Source organism: Pygocentrus nattereri, chromosome 24 (assembly GCF_015220715.1).
Source record: "Pygocentrus nattereri isolate fPygNat1 chromosome 24, fPygNat1.pri, whole genome shotgun sequence".
Taxonomy (NCBI): domain Eukaryota; kingdom Metazoa; phylum Chordata; class Actinopteri; order Characiformes; family Serrasalmidae; genus Pygocentrus; species Pygocentrus nattereri.
The window spans coordinates 28,099,255-28,114,402 of record NC_051234.1 but is presented as its reverse complement, the minus strand read 5'-3'; the positions used below and the strand labels follow the sequence as shown (position 1 = coordinate 28,114,402).

The window sequence follows — 15,148 nt, the reverse complement described above, 5'->3', positions numbered from 1 at the left end:
TCTATCTATCTATCTATCTATCTATCTATCTATCTATCTATCTGTATGTTTATCTATCTATCTATCTATCTATCTATCTATCTATCATTAGAGGCAAAAAAGAACAGAAGAATGGATGCATCTTCTGTTTCATGTGTACCGATAGAAGAATGAACAGTATATCTTTGTGATTACCTATTGAGAGCGAAGGCATAGTGGAACTGGATCATGGGCTGATTGGCAAGGTCACAAGTGGGCAGCATCTCAAGCGTCTGGACCAGTTTCACCATGGCATCATAGTCCTGAAGCAGATTCCAGTGGAGAAAAGGTGAGAATTAGGATACTTTTCTGCTTGGCTGTATCTGTGATGAGGGCAAAGCCTCACTGTCTACATCATCTACTTGTACCTGTATGTCTCTGTAGGAGAAGAGCAGGTTCATAACGATATCTTGAGTAAGAACCTCAGTGTTGTCAATGCGGAGCTTGATTCGAGACAGCTCCTTGGCCAGCTCCTCCCCCTGGTACTTCTCTCTGGCTTTTCGGATGTCATTCAACAGAGTGTCTTTGAACGATGCACTGTAAACAGAGAGGGAAAAGAAGAAAAAGGCATTCTTCATAGATGTATCTGCTACATTCTTAGGCACATGAGGCTGCACATTTTGCGTTGCAACTTAAGTCTATGTTCAAGTAGCCTTCTAGACTTTTCAAGGCTGAGGTGGTAACAGGGTCTATATAAAAGAGACAGAAAAAAGTCACAGCCCTCAGTTTACTTTGAAGCGATAGTTAGGTCAAAAACAATTTGCGCAACTTTCTTTTACCCTACATATGGATGACCAGCCAAGAAAAGCTTGGTGTCTGAAGTCCGCTCTTTATTTTTTCACCGAGGCTAATGTAGCTAGCTAGCAAAGGACACTTAAAGCCATCAGGCAAGCATTTAGCAAAATACACACCCAAATCATTCCATACGCGTTCAGCTGTTGAATAATTACAAAATAGCTTACTTATTTGGTCTCTGACTCTGTATGACATGCTGTTGTCTAAACAAATAGGCAAAAGAACAGACAAATTCAGACTTCAAAGTGAATGTGAATAGTTTTTTTAGATACTTTGAAGCAATTTTTGTACTTTTACTTAATATGACAGTACGTTATCCAGTGATGAGTGAACCATATGAATCAAAGAGCTTTAAAAAAGCATCATCTTGAAAGCTGGTTACCACAATCCTCTCATCTCCTCCTTCAAAACAACAGAACAGTGCCCAGTTTCTCCACAGCACTGTAGGGTGCAAGGCACAATAACTGTTTGCCACAATACAAATACGTAAATTTATTCTGTAAAACAATTTTAACTGAATGTCCTTCAGATGGTCAAATAGCTGTGATCTGTTTATAGCAGAATGCATATTGAAATCACATTGGTATTAGCAGGAGAAAAATAAAATCAGATGTTTAGTTTTACCAAATGATGTTTTATGTTAATATTTCAAAAGCATATTTGATGACGCATTTATTGCATTCTAGGAGGAGAAGAACATGTAGATGATTCTGGTCTACTGTGCTCAACTACCTGCAGAATTCCTTTAGAAATGAACGTTATATTCTTAGATATATAAAAGACAGGGTGGATTTTTTATGTATTGGCACTGACCTCAGCATCGGTGTGCATGAAAAAATGAGATGCTGGCACTGATCATGTATTCCCTTCACTACTACTGATTGCATACAAAGATCTGAGAATTAACATCAAACCCCAACGATGACATATTGCGTATTAAAATATGAAATCCGCTTGCATAAGATGACCTTACTGTTGTAGATGTGATACAGCATTTCTGTGCCACCACACTTCTGAGGAAATTCTGCACCCTGCCTTCTTTGTATTGTAATTAAATTACTCAATAACTGAACTAAGTCATTGTGTCATCGGGATGTTTTTTGTGCATCAGAAATGAAAGAAATTTTACCCTTTAAGTGCAACGATTGAAGAAATCGGTTTTGGTGACGTTCTAACTACAACACCCAACTAATGCCTGCACTCCTTGTCCACTCAAACCATCCTCCCTAAATGTGGCGTCAGTACAGACACACGTCCTCTTCTCAGCAGATTCTTAACATCTCCAGTTGTTTTCAGCTAATTCATTACTGCCCTGATAGTGGAAATGGGCATTTTCAACTGTTTAGATATTTTCTTGTAGCCATTTCCTGATTTGTGCAACTTAACAACTTCTGAATACTGGCATTGATCTAAAATTCCCTAATTGACCAGTGCATCCCTGCTACTGATTGCTGAACTTAGCATACAAAGTTGTGCCAGTCTGAGAATTAACATCAAACCCCCATCCACTTCCTTCAGCTTTACAGCAAATGATGTACTGTGGTAATTACTTAAGGTGTGTGGTATTCACTCGTTATTCCACTTACAAACAAGCAGATCTAGAGTTGAATGGGAAATGTGGCATCTGCATTCTGTTGCTCTAAACGCTCAATACAAAGTCCAACGAGCCGTCACTTCCAGTGAAGCGAGCCATCATTAGACTATAAATCAAAATAAACTAATCAGAGAGATAGAAAAAACATTGAACAGTGGCCAGATGAACTATTTGGTCCATTCTTAAAAAGAAAAAATGCACTGGTGAGCTCAGAAAGATCATGGAAAACAACTGTGTTGAATGACAGAAGAATTATTTTTCCTGGCAAAGAAGAAACCCTTCACAACCAGTTGCTAGATAAAGAACACCCTCCAGGAGGCAGGCTTGTCTGTGGCAAAGTCACCAATCAAGACAAGACTTCACCAGAGTAAATACAGAGGGTTTTATCATATGTACAACATCACTACGCATCAAAAACAGGAAAAACCTGTTTGGAATATAAACCTATATAAACCTATAACCTATTGGAATAATGTCGTATGGACAGATGAGGCAAAGATCAACCTGGATCCGAATGAAGGGAAGAGAAGCGTTGTTATTGCATTTGGTGTCACGTGGCGCACAATGCACTCCTATATTAATGAAAAAGCGTTTTTAATTTTTTAAATTGTATATTAGTCATATCACCTACCCTTAGTGGCATTAATGTAACTCAAATGAATTTAAGCTTTCAATCCGCTTTAATCATATTCGGTCTGCAAGCTCTGCAAGTATCCACATGTACTGCATTACAACACCTCCACTCTGAGAACATGGAGTCAGCGCTCGCTTTCTATGAAGCATGTGAAGGTAGGTGAGATTTGATCCAAGCCACACAGTACACCTTGGATTTGTCTAGCATACCATTCAGCAAAACTGAAATCACCTGCGGTACTACTGGCACTGTGCTATTTACATTTATGGTATTTGGCTGACACTCTTATCCAGAGTGACTTACAATTTGATCATTTTACACAGGTAGGCCAAGGTGGTGTTAGGAGTCTTGCCCAAGGACTCTTATTGGTACAGTGTAGGGTGCTTGCCCTGGTGGGGGATTGAACCCCAATCTACAGTGTAGAAGGCATAGGTGTTAACCACTACACTAACCAACGACACGCTATGCCTCGTTACTTTTAAGCTATGCAGTACAGGTTCATACCAGGACGTGACGTGGATGTCTTTGAGCAGACTGACAAAGCGGTCCACCAGTGGCACGCACAGAGGTCCGAGTAGGTTATCCCAGCTGGGCTGCATGTACTCGGACGCTCTCCGCTGGGCCACGTTCTCGCAGCAGATGTACTCATGGTTGGGTGTCATCACGTAGGGGATGAAGTAATAGTTCCCACTGGAGGCCTAAAGGAGGAACAGGACAGATATATAAGCCCCCCGTGTTCCTGTCATCATCAATTCTCTTAAGTGATACTTTTTAAAATCCCATTAAAATCCCATTAGAAATTCCACCTCCACATTTAACCCATCCATGAAGTGAAACACCACATACACACTAGTGAATACACACACACTAGGGGGCAATGAGCACACTTGCCCAGAGCAGTGGGCAGCCCTATCCATGGTGCCCAGGGAGCAATTGGGGGTTAGGTGTCTTGCTCAAGGACACCTCAGTCACATGCTGTTGGCCTGGGGATCGAACCGGCAACCTCCAGCTCACGACTGCCCACATTAAACCAGGTGTGGTGATGAAGCAATTTAATAAATACAGGCAATGACTGGGACCATTGAGGAAAAGTGAGAAACTAAACTTTGTTCTTCTAACTTCTAGCTCAAATTATGTTTTGCTGTAAATATATGTTTACACATATTCCAGACCTTTTTTTTTTTTTACAAGTTAAAACACAGTGACTCATAGTGATGGATGATTGAGGGAATTCTCATATGTTTCTGAGTGAAACAGGAAGGGATGCCACCAGCTGTGGCACACACAGATTTAAAAAAATATATCATTATTTTAACAATCATTATACCTTAAACAAGGCTTAGATTTTTGATATTTTAAGTGCAAATCAAAAGTAAAAGTAATTTTAAAGTTAATGCAATATATATATTACCTCTGTTCTGATGTTGTATGGCAGCCTAGGCTGAGATACTGGGTGAGGCTATATGTAAATGTCATATTTCATGACATCGCAGAAGTGCTGCATTACTGAATACTGAACTATATGAGCGTTTTTTTTTGCAGGTTAGTATCCATTTATTGCATGGAGAGCCAATAGTGCGTTTCGAAACTCAAAGCATTTACATACATCAATCTTTATATTCCAACATTAACGAGAATTTGGTTTTCTGTGAAACGGGACATTTACGTGGTTCTTGGCTTAGATGCATGCTTGGAAACCCACCAATGTCAGATATCACATGACACTCAAGCATCCTCTTCTTCAAGCATGATCTGAGGACAAGTGGGCTAAGATAAGTGTTTCTTCAGGGATAACGTCTTGGGATTTGCACAACATTGCATTCTGTTTTTATGTATATTTTGCACAGCATCCTAACATTTTTATAAGGGGTTTACATTAAAATTTAAAATCATAGTAAGAAGATTAATGTCACCTTGATATAAGAGCTACAAACTTACTCTAATGTAGTTCTGCCATATGAATATCATCAGTTCTTAAACAATGAATGACTGTTTCATTACAATAAGAGCATTGTATTGTTCATTTTAAAATGTGGCACTGGTGTTTTTTTGTCCGTTTCAACTTATCAAACCTCAAAAAAACTAAATACTGTGATACATACTGTGTATTTTCATGTCTGAAATTAATGTAGTGTTACATTTTCACCATATGACCCTCCTCTACATCATAGTGGTGAACATATTTTGATCCCCTAGTGAACTAAAATGATCAGATATTCACCTCAGTGAATGTTCCATTTATCATTTAGATGTATGGTGATCATGCACTTCTGCATAGGCTAAGGTAAGTAAGTGTAAGTTTAAGGGAAACACAGGGATTAGATCCAGTCAAACAAAAGCTAAAAGTTGCTACGAATGAATGAAAGCAAATGGCCAACTTCATATCATCATTAGCACTGTTTGCATGTCTATTTCTCTTAGCACCATTTTTCACATCCATGCCATGAAACTGATGGAGTTCACCAGCATGCACTACAGAGCGGTGCTACCTACTTTATTCCTCAAACCGGAGCCTCTGTACTCTGGAGGCAACTGCACCCACGGAAAGCCTACTGTAACTGGCCTTGCAGCCTACTCCAGGTAAAGCAGAGGAGAGAAAGAGTGAAAGCCAAAGACAGGAAAAGAAAGGCATGCACAGAGCAACAGAGGAAGAGAGACTACACACAAAGAAAAGCATATAAGGAAAGGAAAGCACTTCATACACGCCCTTCCTGTGCTTTTTTTCATCACAATCTTGTTTGCATGTTGCTTTCTTTATTTTCCATACTGTGAAAACAGTACAGTAAAATAATAAAATAAAAATATTTTTAAAACAGGGGTTTCAAACTCTAATTCAAGCTAGATGGTCTATGACCTTTGGGTGAAAAAAATAATGTAAACAATTTAAAGTTTTACCTAACTGTGTAAAATAAAATATTGCTACTGTCGGAAGAAAACCTTATATCACCAAAATGTTAATTTAACAGGAGAAGGAAAAAACATACTTTACTTTCAATGTAAGTCAATGGAACCAGAATTTTTCCCATGTCATTTTGGGTCTTTTCTTTTAGGCAATACATCATAAAATTTAGAAACAATGTAAAGAGTAACAGATGCTTTCAAATTATGTCAAAAACTGAAAAATGCCAAAAATGGAGATACAAGGTTTTATTCTGACAATAACGAAATGGGGGGAAAAGTATGAAATGTAAATACATAACACGATAAAAACGACTCCATTTTCAGGAAAGTTGAGACATTTTGTAAAATGCGATAAAATTAAGAATCTTGTTCAATCTCTTGAACCTTTAATTTACTGACAAAAGTACGAAGAAATGGCTTTCAATGTTTAATGACTTGAGCAGCTGAAGTCTCGTCTCAAGCAAGAGTGGGCAAAAAATCCACTTGCAACACTGCAACATACAATATCCTCAGATTTCATGCAATTAAAAAGTGTAATCAAGAGGAAAGGTGATGAAAAACTTGCCTCTGTCCCAATTTTTTTTTGAATGTGTTGCAGGAATTTGTTTAACACGTTGAAGTTAATCAGTGAAAACATTTAAAACCTTTTCTTTATACTCTTGTCATTTAAATAAAGTTTCAAAAGAATATAAAATAAATCACAATTTCTTTTTTTCAAGTTTGACAGAATTCACTTATTAATTCTGAAAAGCTCTCTCTATAACTATGCCATGATGGAATCCATAAAGGCAGATTTAACCATTGGTCTTAAATAGAATAGCTAAGTTAATTAGCTATCATTAAGCTAGGTTAATTAGACCATACCCGTTCCGTGTGCAGAGCTCATGTTTTGGTTTGAATGGTTCTTTCTGCACGCTATGCTCTATTTTTGCTTTTAGAATTGTAAACATGAGCCTAAACTGAATTCATTTAGTTGATGTTGGGTGTCTAGCCACAGTGTCTGGTGCGTGAAACAGATCAAACAACCAGACGTAAAAAAGAAAAAGAAAAAACTATAAATATGTTACAGGTCGAATGAAGCTATCTTCCTGTTTACTCCTGTTTGTAGAAAAAAACAGATGTACAGATGCAAAACATGCTGGTAACACCTAATAAAAATGATTAACCCTGGTGTGGTGTTGGGGGTCTGTGGGACCCATTTTCAACGTTTAAGAGAAAATTATGCAAATTATTATTTCAACCTCAGATTCTTTGGCCTATTTTCTGTAAAGAACATATAAAATAACCCATTTTCAGTGACTTCACTCTGTTCACCCCCTACACATTTATATTACACATGTGGTGTTGGAATGAACCCATGGGGAATAAAAGTGTAGAGGTGCTGTGTCCTTCTCCTCCTACATGGCCTGCTGTTAGTGTGTGTGTCTGTGTGTGTATGTGTTTGCATATGTGTAAGTGTGTGTGAGTGTGGACAACATGGACAGGCTGCTGACTGGCTACAGCTGCTAAAGGAGAACACTAGGCTGGCCACTTGTGATATTTTAGGTACTATTTATCTTGTACTTTTACATAAATTATATAATATATTATAATAATATAGTATAAGTTATGGCTGTATTGATTTAAAAAAAACAATAATGCAGTGGGTCCACCAGACCACCGACATCAACCGACATTAATAAGAAAGACATTAACACCACAAGGGTTAAACTGATGCCAAGTCAAATGCAACCTTTTAAACCAAAGTATAATCAATGAACCAAGACATGTTTGGTGTCCAAAATTTGCTACTTTAGTTTTGCATTGGTGATTCAAGACTTACAAGGCAAATGTATGTGACACCTAAACGACAATAAAGCTTATATCTACTAGGTTATCAAAGTGCAAATGGCTTGCATAGTCACATTCTTGCATCAAATTTTATAACACTGTATAACACATTGTACAGAAGCACTTTTTGAACCATTGCTTTAACAATCTGAGTAAGACTACATCATGAACCAAGTAGAAGTTTCCAAGCGAACAAACTACTCATAGATCATCTGTGACTGCATCAGCTACCAGTCCTGTAACTGGGTATTAAACTTAGTTGTAATCTCAAGGTCAAGTCCTCTGCTGCAGAGAGCAGCTGGAGTAGTTCTCCTAGAAGTCTATTTAAAGACCTGGGCTAAACGATCAGGCCTCCGGTATCGGCCGGTCAGCTTCGCCGTCATCACAACTAACACCTAATGGCTTGAGCCATCTGGACACCCAGCAAAGTCTCCAACAGGCATATTAGATCTGCTCTGGCGTTCCTCCAGGCACCTGATTTCAATTGACACGTACTGACATATGATGGGTCAGAAGACAGCAGGAAATACAAGCCCTCACAAACAAACTAGTGTACAGTATGTTGGTGACAAGAAAGCTCCAAAAATAGCCACATAACTCAGCACAGAGGAGGATTTCTATTTGACCCCCCATGACGATGGCCTGACGTAGCCTGGCAAAAAAACTAAAACAATTCTGTCTCTCACATGATTTCATAATCAGTTTTACTTCATGGATTCATTCTACCATTAGCCTATGATCATGCAGGTAGTAGGCCAATTCTGGACTACTAGCATCTTCAGCCTCAGTGAATGTGCTGTCATGTTATCAGGGTTTAAAGAGAAGAAAGAAGAAAAGAGAAACTCAAGAGTTCGTGGACATTAAACCTGCATATCATTCAATTTTTTTCATTACATTCAATTACATTACAACCCATATGTGGACGTCACTTAAACCAGAAATGGGTGTGAGGTGCTGGAAGTGGATGCACAGTGCTGTGCAAAGATTTTAGGCACCTGAAAAAGCTCACATTGCAAACCTAATAGCTCAAATCTGTTCTCTCTGACACAATGGATCACACTCGTTTAGGTAAGTGATTTAAATCTGTCATTATTGTGAACCAACTGGTGTAATGAAATTACCCACATGTGCACATCCTACTCAGTAACGTCACGTCCATCAGCAAACAGAATAAAAGTCTTCGGGACAGGTGAAAACAACCAGGGGCGGAGTCATGAAACGAGGGGCAGGACTACGGATACCAAATCAAAAACGCACATGGGCTAAACCAAAACATGAACACATGGACTGGGAGGGGCCAATCATGACATTAATAAAGCAAAAGGTTCTTTGTGTGTTCATGGTTCTATATAGAACCATTTTCTTCAGTAAAGAACCCCTGAAGAACCATCTTTTTAAAGTGTTTATGTGATGGCTGGGGACATCAAGGAGAAATGTGGAACTAAACTTTGTTCTTCAAACTAGCTCATAAGGTATTAATTACTTTTGAAATTGAAAAAAATAAAACAACTTCTGTTTACTTGTTACTAGATTTGTTTATTTGTATTTATTCTAAGGATTTATGGAGGTTTTACAAGCAAAAACACTCTTAAAGCCATGATAAATGTCTTTGAGTAATGTGCTTAGGTGCCTAAGATTTTTGCATGCATAACTGATTGTAATTTAGACAGCCAATTATAAGTCTAGGTTTCAGAATAAGCATGCTCATTGGCTCATTGGTGCTAATGAGACTGCTCAGGTATCGAAATTGAGAACTGAATGACATGAACTTTTTTGATACTAGGTAGCACTGAATTCATTTGGGCTGTACCATAGAAGTATTGAATTTTGACACTCAGCACTGTTCAGCACTACTGACTTGCTTGTTCCCAAATTCCAATATGTTTGGCTCTTCTCCTGACTGGAATCAGCAAGAACTTAAACAAGATTTAACAGGTTGCTCAACGGGGACAGGCAAAAGCAGACTGAATCCACAGAGTAAAAATAGTGAAAGCTCTCAAGAATCTGGAAGTTTTTCTTTTATCCTCAGCTCCCATGACAATGTGTGTGTGACTTTAGTTCCTTAGAAAACAAGACGGAAAGTTCCACCCTGATTTGATACTTACTGTGTTTTTCTGTGCCACCATGTCCTTGAGGAAAAAGAAAAAAAGCATGAATCACTCATCGCGAATATCACAAATAACATAAAGAACATTTTTGTTTCAAATTAATTCAGCATGCTCCAGTAGAGTTAACGAGAGCTGCAATTAATCATGCGTGGACAGAAGTACAGCAAGGAAACAAACGTTATTCTATTCTATTCTGGGCTGCAGTCTAAGCACGTGTGCCATGGTATCCCAGGCCCTTCATAGCACATTCCTTTTCTGCATCCCTTTAGCAACTTGGCTGTATGCAGCTGTTTGAGGCTGGGGCTGACATGCCTGCCGTGAGATCCAGCACATGCTGTTTAGGGCCAGGCAGATCCATGGTCACAAGCCCAGAACAGCCAGCACCTTGCCAGGCTGTAAATAGCTGGCAGGCTCCGCAGACATAGTCCTTTTGCAGGAGAGTGTGTGGCAACACACAAAACACCAATTAGTTAAGTTTATCAGATACACTTATCTTGTGTGTACGATCACTGGTAATTTTACATGACGGACCTATCATACAGGTGAACATCCTTACATATAATTCTGCTATTACTGTTGTTGCACAGTTTATCAGCTCTCCACTACCCCATCCACCAATAGAAAGGGATCACCAGAGGACCACCACTGACAAGATACTGATCAAATGATGCTTGGGTTTTGAAACACAGTGAGTGTACCAATATATGTGATGCACCTACTTAAGGCACACCTACTAGCTCATTTTTTGCAGTTTTTGTTAGTTGGCCCTTCACCATTGGTCAGTTTTTGACCACAGGACCACTCTTGGCTGAATATTTTTGTTTGGCGGACTCTCAGACCATCAATGATACTGAGGGGTTTAAAATTCATCAATCAACACTGCTGTGCCCGGTACTTGAATTAGTGAGACACTACCATTAGGGACGAGCAGTTCAGTCGAACTTGTATACAAATATTTGAAAAAAAAAATCTACTTTTTTAGCCTTAAGGCCTCTGGCTACCCACACCAGACTCAGACACAGCATTAAATAGTGTCACTGAGTAGCTATTACTGCAAGCCCAAACCAAGAATCCACTGTAAATGACATGATCTAAAACTTATACCAAGAAAAGTGTCTAAATTCATTCTGATAAACAGACAAATACTAATTGTTTGGTTTCGCATCATTGACCTCATACCTTTTAGCTGTAAAACGGCAGATTTGTGAGTTCAGACCAGGCCTTCAGCATGGTGGTGGTAGTATGAGGGAGGACTGATAGATTGATAGAATCTGGGCTTTAGTTCTGGGCAGCTTCTGCCTGTAGCTAGAAGGCCAAACCCCCTTATAGCTGTAGTCAGACTGATGCAGGACTGAGGAACAGGGAGGAGATGGGGTGGCAGTAAGGACTGAAAATCCTTCATCACAGGAATAGAAGGTGAAGACGAGAATTTACAGGGCGTTACATTGGAAGAAGAAGGGGTTTCCCCTTATACTTCAGTTGTAACACAACTACATTTTGTGAAGAGTTAGCTGACACCAAACCTAATACCTGAATAAATGATACTGAGGGTTTTATTCCATTAAATCTGTATGGGTAAAGTTAACCTGAGCATCTTATGTATCTTCGCTTTTCTGCAACGCTTCCTTTGTATTATAGCTGGGCTTTGTACTGTATCTGCAACTCAGCACCAGAGACCATCTGTCAGCAGGGCTTCTTGTCTGGAGTGTGGTAGTCTTTAGATGGCTAAAGTAGTCCTCCTACACTTCCTTTTTTGGACTAAACAAGTAAGAAACTTTGAGGAAAACTTATGCAAGCTTTTTTTTAGGTATTATGGTGGAATATAAATAAAAATATATAGGGAGAAATATCTAATTGCAATTTTTCTAATCGATACTGTGATTGTGATTTATATTGCCATTATTTTCTGTAAACTGAACTCCAAGCCTGTTATTGTGATCAAGAATACAGGAACATCCACTTTTTTCTGGCTTGAGACCTGAGCACTGAACACGCCAGACTGCCAGCTAGTTGTGGTGGTGATGTCATAGCATATAGTTGTTTGGCTGCTTCTGATTTGTCTCATCTACAGGCAGTTTATAAGCTCTGTTATTAGGTTAATGTTCCCCACTTAAGACACTGTTAATAAACACTCCCTTTAATTAATATTGCAGCTCTTGCCATTTGAAAATTGCACTCTTTTAAATTGTGATTTCAATATAAAAAAACAAAATCTCTCAGCCCTAATTAGAGTTCAGACATCTCATGTTTCTTACTCATGAGAATGTATAGCCTTCATGACTGTTCGAATATTCGAAAATTCTGTCGCATCCCAAACTACCATGTCACTGTCCTAAGACTGTTCCACTACCCAAAGAATGATCTGTTATATAATATCTGTATAGATATAATACATATCTGGTAGGGGTGGGAATCTTTAGGCACCTCATGATTCGTTTACGATTCAGAGGCTGCGATGCGATTATAAAACGATTATCGATGCATCTTTATTTTCTATACAGGATTTCTATTTTCTCACTGTGTGAGGACTTGGTAGTTTTAAAGCTAAGTATTTGTAATGATCCATAATGAATTTACCTCCAATATCTTGTATTAATAAATCAAATTGAAGTGATGTGGTTAGTGAACTTGAAGGCTCTCATTCACTGCTATTGTTTGGAGCTCATGAGACGCTCCTGCCACTCATCTGTGATAAAATGCGGTGTAAGGGTGAAATAAGATCCTGTGATAATGGATGTCCACGCAGCACATTACAGCCATCCTGCCTCTTTTCTTTAGTGAGTTTATAACTCCGGTTTTGGTCTTGTTGTAGAGAGTGGGGGAATCGCTGTGTCTGTGAAATATTTTCGAGACTGTACGCTGAATCTCGGCTCCACAGTGTCCAACATAGTGCGAAAGCACTGGTTACATGAACTTATTTGCATTTCTAAGCAGCGCAGTTGGTTTTGTGGTTCATTAAATCTGTAACGAGAGACTGCCTCTCTCTAAAAAGTTGTGAAGATGAAGTCGTTTCTCTTTCGAATTTTCCTGTTCCACCTTAAATGGTGCTGCAGTTACATTCGGCACCTTAGTCAGAATTTAAGGTGGAATGGGAAAATTAGAACGAGAAGCGTTCCGCTTCGTAAATCAGTCGAACCTTGAGAGACATTTTACAAGAAACTTCTAGTTTTGAGCAAAAGTTTTCTGGTGGAAATGAGAGGAAACCGGCTATAGCTGAGCTAAAGCTTCAAGCAGAGCAAAGTAAATCTGTGCTCTCCATTATTCATCCATCCATCCATGCATCCATCCATCCATGCATCCATCCATCCATTTTCTAAGCCGTTTCTCTGTCAGGGTCACGGGGGGGTGCTGCAGCCTATCCCAGCAGTCTTCGGGCGGAAGGCAAGATACACCCTGGACAGGTCGCCAGTCCATCGCAGGGCAGACAGACAGACACAGACAGTCACTTTTAGCCTAAGTTATTCTAGTACATGAGCACACACTGAGACATACTGGACATTAAATGTCTCCCAAGGTGGTTTGACTTTGTTGAAAGGACAAAATGTCTCTTGTTATCTTGGCTTGTGACTCCTGATCTAACCTGGCTTTAATGCAGGAGCCGGTCAGATTTCTCACTCATCCATGTGTGTTTTCTTTGTGTTCTGCCACAGACTGTCTGGGCACTGCACTTCTGCACTTCCAGGTTCCACCTTTTACGTTCCGTCAACATTACGTTATAAATAAAATATTCCGAAAATTGATTTTTGACATTTATGAATCTACTCAGAATCGCTCACGTCCGCATTACGATGCATATAAGAATCAAGTTTTTACTGCACCCCTAATATCTGGTCAGTGGTGCTTCCGTTCCATTGAAGGCTGAGGGTACAGGGGGGCTGGCTAATTGCACAGCCACATATAGGCTACAGTCACTAACTGTAAACTTACAGTGTGCACTTATATGGTAAATGTTTATGATAAATGGCAATACAAGGTGTACCTAATAACCTAGCAATACAGTGTAAGGGCCAAAGGTTGGATGGAGGCTTTGCAAAAAACTGTGCTTTGTTGCAAAGAGAAAACTAAAAGGAGGGCATGAGTGTATGTGCGCATGTTTGTGTACACAAGGCAGACTCACCTTCAGTGACTGAGCTGTGTCAGGGTCTGTGTCATGGTAAAGAATGACATTGTTGGCCATGTCGAAACTCTCACGCACACCCAGATGGTAGAAGAGCGATGGCTGTCTGAACACATCACTCATGTCCACAACTGCGATGTCTGCAAACAGGCTTGGGATCAGCAGTGTGTGACATTTAACCACTAGTCCTAAATACTGCATGAAGGAGGAGCTCTGTGTTGCTTTCTTCTTAAATAGGTCCACATAAATGTATGTGGAATTAATTAACACAAAAAAAAAAAACCCAGCAGATTTTCAATATGAGTTTGCATGGCAGTCACTAAATAGCATCCGTTTTTAGGAGTCGGCATTAAGTCTTTAATTATTTCAGTTCAAAGCTTGTGTTGTCTCTGGGGGCAAACGATCAGAACCAGCAGATTTCTCCAAACAAGCAATCAGGCTAAATATTTTTATTTTGGCCAATCTGTACTGCAATTTAACTCACACTGTATTTGAACCCTACTGCTACACAGAGACCAATGGTGTAGCATAATTATGCATAGCTCATTGTGCTAAATAGCTATTTGTCTTATACTTTGGATGTAGCCCTTCATTTGGTTTCATGTTACTTAATTAGGCAATTAATTACGTTTGGCCCATTTAAGAGCAACTGATGTCATTTCTGTTGCCACTTTGGCTAACAGAAAAGACTGTCAATGTGCATAGTGTGAGTTTCAGGTTGAAACTATAAGACACATAAATCAGTCATAGAAATTCAAGACTGCTGCATCCCTAGTTGTGTCTAAACTTGCTCTCAACTGTTTCTTGTAACGTGAGACCATTGATAAAGTTCACAAATGCCATGTCATGTTCCATAATGGAGAACACATGCAATTTAAGCACAGCCTGCTGAACTCATGGGACAAATGACACAGCAGTTTAATGCCCGGGATGGGGGGGTGGCGGGGGGTCACTGATTACAGAGTCACTGATTACAGAGCTAAATGTTTGCTCATGTCCTTATTGAAAGTTTCAATATATTAAGTGATGTATTATGACTTGGCATTCAGACCATATAAGAATAAATTAAGCCTACTTCACATTGACTGAAATAATTTGAACGTTTAAGGAATGTTTATAAATCTATACGTGATGGAGATTTAGTTTTGTTA

The 15,148-nt window shown here is 39.2% G+C and overlaps 1 protein-coding gene across 8 annotated transcripts in view; it reads right to left on the bottom strand.

Annotated features, from left to right (window-relative positions):
• The window catches only part of map3k15 (mitogen-activated protein kinase kinase kinase 15), a 47,787-nt gene that overhangs the window by 30,171 nt on the left and 2,468 nt on the right, over positions 1 to 15,148 (bottom strand). For 4 of the 8 annotated variants that reach the window (XM_017719243.2, XM_017719244.2, XM_017719245.2 and 1 more), the window contains exons 2-7: positions 13,998 to 14,137; positions 9,878 to 9,901; positions 5,535 to 5,612; positions 3,546 to 3,739; positions 387 to 555; positions 175 to 281 (exon numbers count right to left, since the gene is read on the bottom strand). In XM_017719243.2, the coding sequence (XP_017574732.1) occupies positions 175 to 281; positions 387 to 555; positions 3,546 to 3,739; positions 5,535 to 5,612; positions 9,878 to 9,901; positions 13,998 to 14,137 (712 nt within the window). The remainder of the gene's footprint in view (positions 1 to 174; positions 282 to 386; positions 556 to 3,545; positions 3,740 to 5,534; positions 5,613 to 9,877; positions 9,902 to 13,997; positions 14,138 to 15,148) is intronic. The other 4 variants (XM_017719246.2, XM_017719248.2, XM_037534141.1 and 1 more) reach the window with 1 other exon arrangement.